General features: G+C 49.1%; 1 protein-coding gene and 1 pseudogene across 2 annotated transcripts in view; one reads left to right on the top strand and one right to left on the bottom strand.

Moving 5' to 3' along the window:
* LOC311341617 (protein phosphatase 1L pseudogene) overlaps positions 1-265 on the bottom strand; it is a 5302-nt pseudogene extending 5037 nt beyond the window's left edge. Inside the window, exon 1 of the transcript XR_014684121.1 lies at positions 214-265. The product of XR_014684121.1 is annotated as a protein phosphatase 1L pseudogene (transcript). The remainder of the gene's footprint in view (positions 1-213) is intronic.
* Positions 266-396: 131 nt separating this feature from the next.
* On the top strand, positions 397-13263 carry nmd3 (NMD3 ribosome export adaptor). The gene is made up of 16 exons (XM_084466566.1): positions 397-509; positions 1130-1202; positions 1343-1477; positions 1739-1835; positions 3309-3389; positions 3888-4016; positions 4852-4942; positions 5811-5889; positions 6283-6379; positions 7126-7243; positions 9174-9319; positions 10076-10188; positions 10306-10378; positions 10539-10645; positions 11571-11641; positions 12691-13263. The coding sequence occupies exons 2-16, from the start codon at positions 1159-1161 to the stop codon at positions 12822-12824; spliced, it is 1515 nt and encodes a 504-aa protein (XP_084322692.1). The 5' UTR covers positions 397-509; positions 1130-1158; the 3' UTR covers positions 12825-13263.
* The last annotated feature ends 952 nt before the right edge of the window (positions 13264-14215 follow it).

Genomic DNA, 14215 nt, shown 5'->3' with positions numbered 1-14215 from the left:
TGTGTGTGTGTGTGTGTGTGTGTGTGTGTGTGTGTGTGTGTGTGTGTGTGTGTGCGTGCGTGCGTGCGTGTGTGTGAACCCCGACCACCATCCGTGACACCAGCCGCCACATGCATACATCAACACGCATGTACACACAACGCCAGCTGAACTACACATTGAGGACAGTGTTGCCAGATTGGGCCAATCTGGCAACACTGACATTAGATTGACACGGCTTCTGCACAGCATCCACCACCAACAGGTCTCGACTGGCGCGGTTCATTTTCTCTCTCGTCCGACACATTCGCATTTGTGAAGTGGAATATTTCTAATATCTCAGTACAGGGAAATTGAACTTGAAAAGTAGCATGTTATGGACAATAAATTTCTTTCGCTATTTCCTTTCAGGCAAAAAAAAAAGCAGCCATAGGGTCCTTTGGGTCGGGTGACGTCATCGACGCTCTTCCTCGCTGGGGGAAACGTGCTCACAAACCAGCGTGCTGTGGACTTTAACTCCGTTACTTACAGTAAGTGCCCTTGTCATGCTCGTCCAATGATAGTGAGAGTTGACTTGATAATATATACGTGTTTATACGTGGATATTACTCCAAATCATCCCACGAAGCTGTCGGAATGAACGATAAATGCTAGCGGAGCTAACAGTCAGACAGGAGCCCGCTGCACGTTTCTGCTAAGAGGGCTAGCATGTTAGCCTCCTGCATTCAACAACCAGAGGGGCTCCAACGATCAATGTTTATGAATGGACATACACATGCGGGACTACGGTCAATATCACCTAATGCGTGCCCGTGGATCTGTCGCTGAGTATTAGTATGTGACAGTAACATGTGGATGACTACCAAATAATGTTACACATGTTAAGATGTCAGATGTGGTAATAATAATCATGGAAGTACTGAGTACTTACACCACACAGCCCTTGAACACAACACGTCTACACACTCCCAACACATGGGAATCAAACTCCAACACGAAACTAAATCGATCTTTTTTTTCTTTTTTTACAAGTGCACAACAAAAGCAACATTTAAACTGATACCAGATCCTTCTTGACAACCCACGTGTGTGTGTGTGTGTGTGTGTGTGTATATATATATATCTTCATTGTTTATTCCTTCATTGACAGAAGTTAAGTGACAGCTGCAAAGCCGCAGGATGGAGTATGTCGAGGCTCCCCCGATCGCCAGCCAGGGCAGCATGTAAGTACTAGTCGCCTGGATATCAGCCGGGTCGCCAATCCTCACCAAATGTCTTAATAAACGCTCTGCCACACACCAAGTGAACACACTTGTGTATCTAATAGCTGCTTATATTGACCTGCCCCCCCCCCCCCCTCTAGCCTGTGCTGCACATGCGGGGTCCCCATCCCCCCTAACCCAGCCAACATGTGTGTGGCCTGCCTGCGCACCACGGTGGACATCTCCGAAGGCATTCCCAAGTCCGTCACGGCCCTCTTTTGTAAGCAGTGCGAAAGGTGGGTACCCACACTGGACCGCACTGTTCATCAAGTGTATGGTTGATACGTAGGCACTGGGAATCCCAGAGATTACTTTAAGGCCGGACTGCATGGAACTGTCCTGTGAAAATCCCGGCAGAGCCCCATTTCTGTTGAGTAGTATCAATCTAGGAGACAGTTTGATACAAACCAGACTGCAAATATCCTCTGGATACCAGCCCCTTCCGGACTGCCTTGATTACTGTGTGTGTGTATCTGACTGTGTGTGTCTGTGTGTAGGTACTTGCAGCCTCCAGCCACATGGATTCAGTGTGCTCTGGAATCCAGGGAGCTGCTGGCTCTGTGCCTGAAGAAACTGAAGGGCTCCATGACTAAAGTAAGCATTCCTCTGTCTCCCACCGGCCATCTCACCGTGGAGACCTCCAAGCACCGTCTTCACCTCTCCTCACAGACTGAGGCTCTGTTTGTGTTGTTGAAGGGTTGAAAGGGTTTTGAGGTTAGAGTAGATATTAGATATTCACTCTGAATTAGTGATGTGACACTGGGAACTAAAAACTTAGTATATAACACTGGTTAAACTGACTTAACAGACTGTATATAACACATGTTAAACTGACTGAACAGACTGTATATAACACATGTTAAACTGACTGAACAGACTGTATATAACACATGTTAAACTGACTGAACAGACTGGATATAACACATGTTAAACTGACTGAACAGACTGTATACAACACATGTTAAACTGACTGAACAGACTGTATACAACACAGGTTAAACTGACTCTCCATGTGTACATTGGTCGACACTATGATGGAGTACAAGCCAGTACAGAGTATACGTACTGGTCAACATTTAGACGGTGTATGTGAGGGCCTTGGGTTTTGGGGTATTTCCTGAATCCCTCAAACCACATTCTTGATTCTATTAATACATCCGTGCAGCCATCGTCCCTGCCGGGAAAAGCAACAACAGTCCCTCATCCTGCTCACCATCGGGTTTTGATTCAGAGATCGCACGGAGAGGAGGGGCTACTCTGACGGTCCGCTGTCACGTGTATTTGTGACAGATGGGCAAGAAGGAGGCAATGAATGACTATCTAAGACGCGTTAAGATGGATAAGAACTTTATTTCATCCCATACATGAGAAATTCACTTGTTACAGCAGCCCATGGAATATACAAAGGTGCAATAATAAAAGAAAGTAATTTATAATATGTCCAGCATACATGCAAAATCACAGTGATTACAATGCCATGCCATAGGGGTATAGATGTACGCTAAGCGTTACACAACAGTTGAGGCTAAAACATCCTTCAATACAGAATGAATACTTGAAAGTGCACATGATTTACGTTGAAGTAGTAGGTGAATTGATTGGTGACAGCACAATGTTTCATAACAGCTGTTATAGAAAACCGTCGGTAGTCAAACGTATATCGTTGTTAGTGTGCAGCCCTCGTACGTAAATGGTCCTCATTTATATAGCGCCTTTATCCAAAGCGCTTTACAGTGTTGACTAACATTCACCCATTCATGCACACATTCACACACCGACGGCAGAGTCAACCACGCAGGGCGACAGCCAGTGCGTCAGGAGCAGTCAGGGTGAGGGCGTCTCGCTCAGGGACACCACGACACTCAGCTAGGAGGAGCGGGGATCGAACCAGCAATCTTGCGGTTACCAGCCAATCCGCCTTACCTCCTGAGCTAATGCCGCCCCACGTATTGAAGACCTCACACACGGTCGCTCTCACCTTTTTTTATAAGGATCAGCCTGACCTTTACCTGACCTTTACCTTGCTTTCTCTTGACCTCATCCATTAATGTACATCTCTCCCCTCAGGTGCGGCTCATCGACGCTGGCTTCCTGTGGACAGAGCCTCACTCCAAAAGGATCAAGCTGAAAGTCACCATACAGAAGGAGGTGAGACCACGCCTGAGCTCGGCCGGCTCTTATTCTCCAGGTCCTCCCGCCGTCCCCCCCCGCTTTAGACGGATTCATTATTAATGAATTATGTCTTAAGACATTTGCCCGCGGAGGTGTCGGAGCGGTGTGTGTAGTGTTAAGTGCTCAGACCTTCACTGTGTCGGGCGTTCCAGAGAAAGGAGAGTCTCTCGGTGCTCTCAGCTCTCTGACCTTTCCGGAGAACCTGAGCCCTGACCGCTCAGCGCCAGGTCCTTTGTTCCAGACCTGGGGAGATTCTGTGCGATACGGACTCTGAATCCCGCGCAGCCCTCCGAACGGCCACCGCAGACTTTCAACAAGGCCGTGCCATTTTGTGTGTTCTTTGCGGTGGGATCGCTGGCCTAGAAACCGAGCTCATTGTGGGAGACCAGTGGCCTTTGTCATGAGTCAGGACAGGCAGAGCATGTGATCCTGTGTGTGTGTGTGTGTGTGTGTGTGTGTGTGTGTGTCCTGAAGGTGATGAACGGAGCCATCCTGCAGCAGGTGTTTGTGGTGGAGTTCGTCGTTCAGTACCAGATGTGTGACGACTGCCACCGCGTGGAGGCCAAGGACTTCTGGAAGGCGGTGGTGCAAGTGAGACAGAAGGTAAGAGGCGGAACGAGGCGGTTCCATGCAGACTGGCTGACCTCGGGTCTGTTAATCGTTGGATCTTTCCTCGAGGATTGTTTTGGGAGGGGGTCAAACGTTTACTTCCCTTTTAGCTTGGGTCAATTCAATGGTATTTGTATAGCCCTTAATCACCATTACAGTCTCAAAGGGCTTAACAGGTATTAAGTATTTGCCACAAGTATTTGTGGCAACGTAATGCTATTCAGATTCATCGCCTCATTTACTTCTATTGATACGGTTCGACATCTCCACTGACAGGATGGCAGCTTTATTCTTCGGTTCAATAAACGTTTGTCTTATCCTTCCAAACTGCCGACTTTGTCGTGTAACCGGACAGTACGTTTTAAAATTAGATTTTAAAATATGCAGGGTGGTATGCCGTGATTGCAGATGGAGTTTCTCACACAGGGCTGCTTTGACTCACAAATGTAACTCACCTGCATATGGTGAAGAGGTAGTTCATATTTTGTACATTTACATTTAGGGCATTTAGCAGACGCTTGTATCCAAAGAGACTTCCAATAAGTACATTGGTCAGAAGAAAGAGAAACAACAATATATATATATATATATCTGTCGGTGCAGTAAGGATGTTCATAGAACCAAGTGCCAAGCACTAACAATCGCTAGGTTAACCTCTTCCCCGTATGCAACAAAGATAGCTAGGATAAGATGCTGCACGATGCTAAGTACTGTTTTTAAGTGCCAGGACGTAATACATACCATAAAGCCTGTACTTTATATCCCATATAAAGTACAGGCTCATCAATGTCTGTCTTTGCCGTGGCTGAAATGTGTGTGTCTTTGACAGACTTCCCACAAGAAGACGTTTTATTATCTGGAACAGCTGATCCTCAAGCACAAACTCCACACCAACGCCCTCAACATCAAAGAGATCCACGGTAGGTCTACGCATTGATCACGTAAACATCTTCAATCACAAGAAGAGTGTCCTCTGACGTTCCACAGTATGGCTGTGTTTGGATGGGTGGCGTCCAGCCGTGTTCTGGTGCAGCTGGTTCCCCTCAGTCCTCGTACGAGGATCTCGTACGAGACCTCCTGCTCAGGAAACAAGACGAATGCTCCTCCAACCCAAGGCCAACTGCATCACTGGTGTCTTTGACCGGGTTTTGTTTGTTTGTTTTTTTGGTTCCAAGATTCACAGTCGTTTACTTTTGCCGTCCCTTGAGCAAGTCTTTATTAAAGTAACGACAGCACATGTGAGCATTTCTTCGTTCATATTTAGTGTTTGATAAGAATGAACCCCATCCCCTCACAACGGAGACCAGATTCCCCCCAGATGTTTTTGTCCCATCAAAATGTGTCTCAGAGAGAGAGAGAGAGAGAGAGAGAGAGAGAGAGAGAGAGAGAGAGAGAGAGAGAGAGAGAGAGAGAGAGAGAGAGAGAGAGAGAGAGAGAGAGAGAGAGAGAGAGAGAGAGAGAGAGAGAGAGAGAGAGAGAGAGAGAGAGAGAGAGAGAGAGAGAGAGAGAGAGAGAGAATAGTGTTTTGCTGGCTGCAGGGAGAGGCTGACTCAGGGCAGCACCAGACACACACACCCAGAAGAGGAGGAGGTGGGGTGTGTGTCTGGGCCGCAGACGCCAGTCTTAAAGACGAGGTTGGCGCGGGAGCGATCGTAAATGAGCTCCATATCTCGGCGCCAGTTGAAAGCGAAGAGAAAGGCTTCCGTGTGTGTTGCAAAGGAAAGGCCTGTGTCAAGTCTTTTTGTGTGGGATCCATTGGCTGACGGTTGCTGATGTGTTTTCCCTCAGACGGGATTGATTTCTACTATGCCACGAAGCAGCATGCCCTGAAGATGACGGACTTCCTCCAGTGCACTGTGCCCTGCAGGTCAGTGCTGGGGGTTTCTCTCTGAAGATGTTCCGGTCTTCTCCTGCTCTGAAGCATTTACATCGTCGCTACCTACCCCGCTATGTGTAAAGTTTATTTTGAACAAACAAAGAATGTTTTAGAGATCACAACGGTTACTTTCAAGATAAAAGCCTTGATGGCTGATTTAACTTTGTAGAATTCACAAACAACAATTAAGTCCGTAAGCACTAAAGTCAGTTTGATATGACACGTCGTTTAACGACCATGGCGACACGAAACACCCCATGAGTGTGACCTCACATTGAAGCGGTCATGTCAGCGTCGTCGCTTCTGTTAGTTTCTGTGAGTTCAGTGTTTGTGGCCTTGCTCTGCCCGGTCTGTTTGTGTCACTGAACCCTCTTGTATCTGAAGGTCAAAGACGTCCCAGCGTCTGATCTCCCACGACATCCACTCCAACACCTTCAACTACAAGAGCACCTACTCCCTGGAGATCGTGCCCATATGCAAGGTAGGAATCCACCACATTGCCTCCTGCGGTCGGTGCTTGCCGTGGGGTCCTGTCCATGAATCATCCGTTTCTCTGAGAGCGAGTCAGGCCAGAAGAAGTCAGCGAAGTCGCATCCGTTCAGCCTCACTGCTGAATCCTCTTTCCTTTGGATCAGAGAAATGTTATATCTTTTAGCCAGGTCAGGAATCCTTTGTCTGATTTGCAGAGCGTGCGTTTGTGAAATACGATGCGGCTGCATTCCTCGGCTTAGAACCGTCCTCCGATGTGGTACTGCCCCAGATATGATGCTTCAGAGTTCCACCGCTTAGAACCGTCCTCCGATCTGGATCCCCATCGTGGACCGTTGTTTGCGTATAGTACCGAAATGGAACCAAATTACTTTTGACAATCTTAGCCCTTTTTTTGGTCTACTTTTCACAGTTGAACCTTAATCCGATCAGAGGTCTTTGGCGCTACAGATGTAAAATAAAATACTGATGGACTGAGTATCAACGTCCGGGCGTGTTAATATCATATTCAGAAGTCATCTTCTCTTACAAAACCAAACATGAGGTAAAAAAAATATATATTTCCCTAGAAAAAATGAACTGGCAGCTGATCGTCGGTGTTAAAAAACCGTCTGCTCGGTCACAGCACGCCACGGCTTGGAATAAGATTAACTCGGCGGGCCGATTTAATTGTTTTTGAATCAAAAACCTCAACGGTCAAAGGTTGTGTTTAACCTGGCTCCCTCCCCCCTCCGCCAGGACAACGTGGTGTGCCTGCCCCCACGGCTGGCCCAGAGCCTGGGGAACATGGGGCAGGTGTGCGTGTGTGTCCGGGTCACCAGCACCATCCACCTCATCGACCCGCGCACCCTCCAGAGTGAGTACCCCCCCCCCCCCACAAGAGTGAGGTATCCACACAGCTCACACAGGATCTCTGTGGAGCTCTGTGGACAACTCTGCTCTATACCTTACCTCAACCGAGATAAGCTATAGTGTCGCCTGATCCCCTCATGCTGTTTTTAGTATGAGGAGATCTCTGTAGCAGGTAACTGGTTTAGCTTATCTTAGGAAGTAGTGCTGGTTGACTCGTAACCGGAAGGTTGCTAGTTCGATCCCAGACTCCTCCTAGTTGAGTGTCGAGGTGCCCCTGAGCGAGACGACTCACCCTGACTGCTCCACATGCACCGCTTGTGTAGAGTAGTGGATCTCAAACTCTTTCTACTAGTGTAGCCCCTTTTATGATCTTTTTTCAGCTGAGTACCAACTTCACCGGCACAAAACAATTTTGGGAGAAAAAAAGAATGAAAATGAACATAAATATGTGTGCGTTCTATTTGGCAGTGTAAACATGGACATTTAAAGGGTGCAAATACTTTTTACATACATTTTAGTGAGTAACAGGGGCCTGTGCTTCATTCAACTGCTGGCTAATTTCTACCCACAAAAGAAGCACCACGCCAGTGGCGGGTCAGAGGGGATTCCCATTAAAATATATTATGGGGGGGGGGGGGGGCGGGGGACGTACGAGCCGACATGTGGGGCTGCGTAATCTCCTGACTGCAGAGCAGAACGCCGGTTCCGTATGAAAGACTTCCACTTCAAAAGCTCTGTTTGCTTTAGCTCGTAACGCTAGCTTGCTCAGGAAGTGTTTCCACGCACAACGTCGGCCCTTGATCACACGCCACGTGCCGCGTTTTGACGGCAACGCGGCACGCCAGAGAAAGGCTTCAAAGCGTGCAGCGTTATGAAACACAACGCGCCCACGGGGGCCAAGTGCGCCTTCTCGTCCGTGACAAAGGGGTCGCTCACTTGAGGCTTTGAACATCACATCAGGACGCTCGCACCACTGCAGCATCCCATGTGTACGCTCAGATTCCAACCGTATAGGTTCCATTCAAACTAGAAGACTCCAGTGGTCAGCACCACTGGGTTCTGTGTTCTCCTTACTGAGTCCCTTACCCACCCCTGTGTTCCCCTTGCCTTCCCCCGTGTGCTCGGCCTGCGCCGTCTGGTTCTGTGCTGAACGCGGCAGTCTGTGGACCACATGTTCCCCAGCCGCCACCTGCTTCCCATCAGAGCGTCCACACGAGTACAGCCGGCCGTCTTCACACGTGCACTCAAGTCTGTGCGTGCGCCGAGGTCTGGGGCGTGGGCCAGGATGTGTAATCAGAGTCGTTTGACTTGAGTGGCTGTGTTTGTGTTTTTAGTTGAACCCCTGGTATTCCTTTGTTTCTCGCCGTCCTTCTGACGCTATGAGTGGCGCCGCACCACTCTCTCTCTCTCTCTCTCGCTCTCTCTCTCGTTCTCTCTCTCTCTCTCCCCCCCCCTCCGCCGTAACGTTTAGAGGGCCGGCGGGCCGGGCTCCGGTGGTCTGAAGGAGCAGGCCTCACGTGGCCGGCATGCTGAGCGCTGCCGGTCGTAATCCTGCGCCAGGCGAGGCTGATTAGAGGTTCTCCGTCTGCTTTTAATGGCCGCCGCATCGATCCATCTGGGAGGGCGGACCTCAGAGGAAAAGGCTCGGACCTATCGGGAGCGTTGGAGCAGGAACGTGTAGCAGGAACGTTTTGTGTTGTCTTGGGATGGGAAGATTTCCTGCTCTCGGCTGCCGTTGTGTTTGTGCTCACGGCGTCACATCGGAGGCTGAGGATGAGGAGGAGGATTATGATGATGATGATGATTATGATGCTGATGAGGAGGAGGATGCAGATGATGAAGATGCTGATGTTGATGATGATGATGATGATGAGGAGGAGGATGATGAGGATGATTATGATGCTGATGAGGCCCATTGTGTCCGGACCCCTTAGTTGCTGAGGTGGACGGCAGCACGTACTGGCGCTACCCCTTCAACAGCCTGTGCAGCCCGCGGCAGCTCGAAGAGTTCATCGTCATGGACACCGAGGTCATCCGAGACCTCCACCTGGGGGCGGGGGCGGGCTTCAGATCCAATAAGGTGAGTGTGTGCTTTGATTGTGTTATGTGCGCCCGGTCTTTTGTGTGTGTGTGTGTGTGTGTGTGTTCTCAGTGCGTGTGTGTGTGTGCGCGTGTGTGTTGTCAGTGCGTGTGTGTCTTCTCAGTGTGTGTACTCTCAGTGCGTGCGTGTGTGTGTGTATTCTCAGTGTGCGTGTGTGTTGATTTTCCGCTGGAGAATAAATTGCATTACGGTGGAACATCGCTCTAATGTTGGAAGAAACAAAGATCAATAGTTGGCCATTCCATTATGGCTGAACCTGGCATGGGAGTGCAGCCAGGACAGGGGGACGCATGGGGGGGTTAGACGGCTGACAGCACCGGCCCACCACAGCAACCCTCACTCACTCACTCTGGGTGCTTTCAGTCAAAGGCGCTTTCGTGACCTGAATTCACAAGTGTGTGTGTGTGTGTCTGACTGACTGACTGACTGACGACCAGGGCGGTGCAGTAGTGTGTGATCAATAGATTTTTGTTTATTGAAAATTTTTGTTTATTGAAAACTTTGAAAATGAAATAATAAAATACCCATTGGCCAATAGATGACCAACTTGTACCACTGTCATCGGCCCCAGCGCTGTACTCGGTCTAAACTAAGGTGTGTGTGTGTGTGTGTGTGTGTGTGTGTGTGTGTGTGTGTGTGTGTGTGTGTGTGTGTGTGTGTGTGTGTGTGTGTGTGTGTGTGTGTGTGTGTGTGTGTGTGTGTGTGTGTGTGTGTGCGTGCGTGTGTTCGTTCCAGCATTCGTTGGCTGACGTGTGGGTGCAGAAGACGTCGGAGCTGGACACCAGCCAGCAGTACCACTGCCGGACCTTCCTGGGCCACCTGCTCAACATAGGAGACCTGGTCCTGGGGTGGGTTCTGCTCCTCACGATGTGGGCCTCAGGCAGGGCTCTGGACCGCCCTGGACCACCACGGACCGCCCTAGACCACCACGGACCCCATTGACTTTCCTTCCTCTTCCCTTACAGCTTCGACTTTGCCAACTCCAACATGAACGACGACTACCTGAACAAGATGAACCCCAACCACGTTCCTGATGTGGTGAGATACCGCAGGGATCACGCCTCGGTGTGATCCGCTCTCACCCACACACTAGTTATGATCGACACTCCCCCCTAGTGGTCGTGTTCAGTAGTGAGGCAATACACCGAGCGGACACCGGGACCTTAGACTGCTCCACTCATTAAGTGACCGCTTTCAGGTGCTGATCAAGAAGAGCTACGACCGCAACAAGCGGGCGAGGAGGAGGAACTGGAAGCTGAAGGAGATGGAGCGGGACCGCGAGGGCCTGGACGTGGTGGACGAGAGGTACCTGACATTCAGACGCTTTTACCCAACGAGACTCGCAATGCGTGCATCGGTCACAAGAAAGAGAAACGACAATATATCGCTGTCGGTACAGTAAGGATGTTCATGGAACCAAGTGCAGAGCACTAACCATCACTAGGTTAACCCGTTCCCCGTGTACACTAACCATCACTGGGTTAACCCGTTCCCCGTGTACACTAACCATCACTAGGTTAACCCGTTCCCCGTGTACACTAACCATCACTGGGTTAACCCGTTCCCCGTGTACACTAACCATCACTGGGTTAACCCGTTCCCCGTACACAACAGAGATAGCTAGGGTAAGATGCTACACGATGCTAAGTACTATTTTTAAGTGCCAGGACGTACAACATACATTAAGTGTGTGCATTAAGTGCCAGGACGCACAACATACAATAAGTGTGTGCATTAAGTGCCAGGACGCACAACATAGAATAAGTGTGTGCATTAAGTGCCAGGACGCACAACATACAATAAGTGTGTGCATTAAGTGCCAGGACGCACAACATACAATAAGTGTGTGCATTAAGTGCCAGGACGCACAACATACAATAAACGTATGTGCAGGAGAGGCGGCCTCCCCGAGCCGCGCTGCGAGGTCGCCTCGCTGTCTGAGCGGTCGCTCTGATAGGATCAACTGAAGGCCGTCGGATGTTTTGCTGATCCACAGAAATACAAACACTGATTGTGTGCGTGTATCAGATGAGGATCGGACATTTGTCAGCCGGACGGTTTGTTTAGATTAGTTCAGTCGTTTGGTTAATCTTCTGTCCTATCGCTGGACAGATTGTTTGGAACAACGAAACCAAACAAGTTGTTGCTCGAGCAGAATGTGAGCGTCTGGGCCGAACGCCCGAGGATCTCCTCTCTCTCCTAACGGGTTCGTCTTGATGTTTGACCGCAGACAATACACAGACTTCTTGGAGGATCTGGAGGAAGACGAAGCGCTCAGGAAAAACATCAACATCTTCAGAGGTGAGTGGCGGACCAGAATGCCTCTGGATGCGATAGGATTGACAGACAACCAATCAGCCCGCGCCCTGTCCCGTAGGTCCTAACCCCCGAAGCTTTGAAGGCAGTTATTTGATGGTAATTTAGAGAATATACCGTCCAGCTAGTTTTAATAGCGCTATGATAGGCGATTCAACGGACCGCTGCACATCAGCAGCAGTCATCTTGTCATCGTGTTAAACCCGCCCTATGTTGGATAAACAGTCTTGATTGGCCCAACCCGGGCCAGACTGTAAGGAAATATAAAACAGCCATTAAATAAGGGCCGTGTCTTGGTCAGAATGTTTGCCTCCCATGTCCGCAGTCTCCCTGCGGCCCCCATTGAACCGCCTACCTGCTCCTTAAAGGTGACATATTATACCACCAGGTGTGAATGTGGTTATCTGCCTCTTCCGACATCACAAGTGGGCGTGTCCACCGAGATGTGTGACGGAGAGATTAGCAACTTTTGCTACAGTCCACTTGGTACGCTGGTACTGGTGCTGATGTGTGCTGGTATCCAGCACACATCTAGGTGGACACGCCCACTTGTGATGTCAGAAGAGGCAGATTTTCAAAATGGCTTGTAACAGCTAACCACACTCACACCTAGTGGTATAATATGTAAGGGATAATGTATAGAATGCCGGTCATTATCAGGAAAATAAGCCCAGACGAGACAGAGGTGTCCTGTTCGCCCTGAAGGGGCTTATTTTCGGGGCTTATGACCGGTGGCGTTCTATACATTATCCCGCTAATTACACGGCTACTTGCCAAAACGAAAAAATAACTGTCTTTTTACAATTTATTTGTTACCAGCATTCTTGCGGAGTGATACGAAAGACATGAAAAGAATCCACTTTCCTTGACAGCGATCATTATATATTATATGCTTAGCAACGTCAATTATTCATCATTATCGAAAAAATTATTCACCGCCGGAAGTCAGGAAGGCCCATACAAGTGAACGGAGCATTCCACAGCATTGTGTGGCGGCGTGTTGACCTAACCCGTGTGCCCCCCCCCCCCCCCAGATGCATCCAGACCCCCCGTGGAGAGCGACACGGACGAAGAGGGCGCGCCCTGCATCTCTCTGATGGAGATGCTGGAGGACATGACCCTGGCCGACGCCACGGGGGGGGAGGGCGCCGACATGATGACGGACTAGCCCCGCTAGGGGGGCTCGGTTCATCTAATCTGTGTGGCTCTTCTCCCTGGAGGAAGCGATGCCTCCTGCTACAAGTGTTTCCCAACCAATTGGGCCGGATTTCCCGCCCAATCTGGCAACCCTGGCTGCTGCAGCCAGGGTTGCCAGATTGGGCAAAATCGTGGGAAATCGTCCGGCCCAATCTGGCAACAGTGCCTGCCCCGTGGCAGGTCCTTCCTTACGGACGTCAGAGGGCACGTTTTCAGTGCTGCTGACGCTCGCTCACTCTGTGCCGCTAGGGTGTCATGTATTCACCTCCCCCCCCCCCCCCCTACTGTGCAACACAAGTAACTCCACCTCCGGTCCCCTCGAGGGACGGGAGATGTGTGGAAATACATTTGAATTGGTCGTCATCTACCTACGCTATACCCCAAATAAATATAAATCAATATTTACCCTACTGCGTGTTTTCGTTGCTAACCCTAACCCTAACCCTAAGCATCTGATGTACCCGGGCGTGAGGCCCGGTACCTGGGACACTGTGTCCCTGGTTCCCTTTGGAGAGGCACCAGGGCTGTACCACGTTATTAATACCTTTTCATGTAACCATTAGCCAACAACATTAGTCATCTGTTGCACTGAGTAGTGTGTGAATGTGGTATTTGGGTCCCCATCGATTTTTGATATCTTTTGTTTATTGAAAACTTGGTGAAATTATAAAATACCCAAAGTGGCCATTGGCCAGTAAAAGACTGACTTGTACTGCTGACATTGGCTGGACTTTGACCCCAGTGTTAGCTCTACTGTAGTGTGAACACTACTGTAGACACTACTGTATACAGCACTTCTGTAGTATTCACACGGTTGATTTTAATTTGGTTCTCTTGGGGACATTCATAGTTCAACGCAGTGCATCCTTAATGAGGGAGAGTAAGTGTTGGGAATGTTCCACTCAAATATTTAATTGTTAAATAGTTATTACCTATTCAAAATCAATGCAACTTGACTATTTTCTTTGTTCATACAATGTATAAATTCTGTAAGCAGTTACATAAGCAGTACTTATGTATTCTTTTTGGAAATTTATTTTCTTTGATTTGTTTTTATTTTGCGAGCTTGAGAACCTCATATCAGCCAAGTGCGGGGAGCCGAAACAACCACTAGGTGTCGCTGTCGCTTACATGCACTTCTGAACCTCTGAGTCTGAACCGTTACTACTATGCCAAACTTGTGGCAATATCTACTGCAAACAAAATTCTTCCAATCTAAATTAATTTGTAAATGATCCTCGGAAGAAAAATAAGAGCTCAGGCAATGAGTTGTCTCATTCAGTTGGGTGAATGCGTCATGAACCGATATTGGTCCGGTGGAAACCGAGTTTACGGTGTTCAGATATCGCCGTGGTTATCGGT

The sequence above is a fragment of the Micromesistius poutassou genome, assembly GCF_964030765.1.
Source record: "Micromesistius poutassou genome assembly, chromosome: 4".
Classification (NCBI taxonomy): domain Eukaryota; kingdom Metazoa; phylum Chordata; class Actinopteri; order Gadiformes; family Gadidae; genus Micromesistius; species Micromesistius poutassou.
The sequence above is the reverse complement of the archived record's forward strand: the minus strand, read 5'-3'. Positions and strand labels throughout refer to the sequence as shown.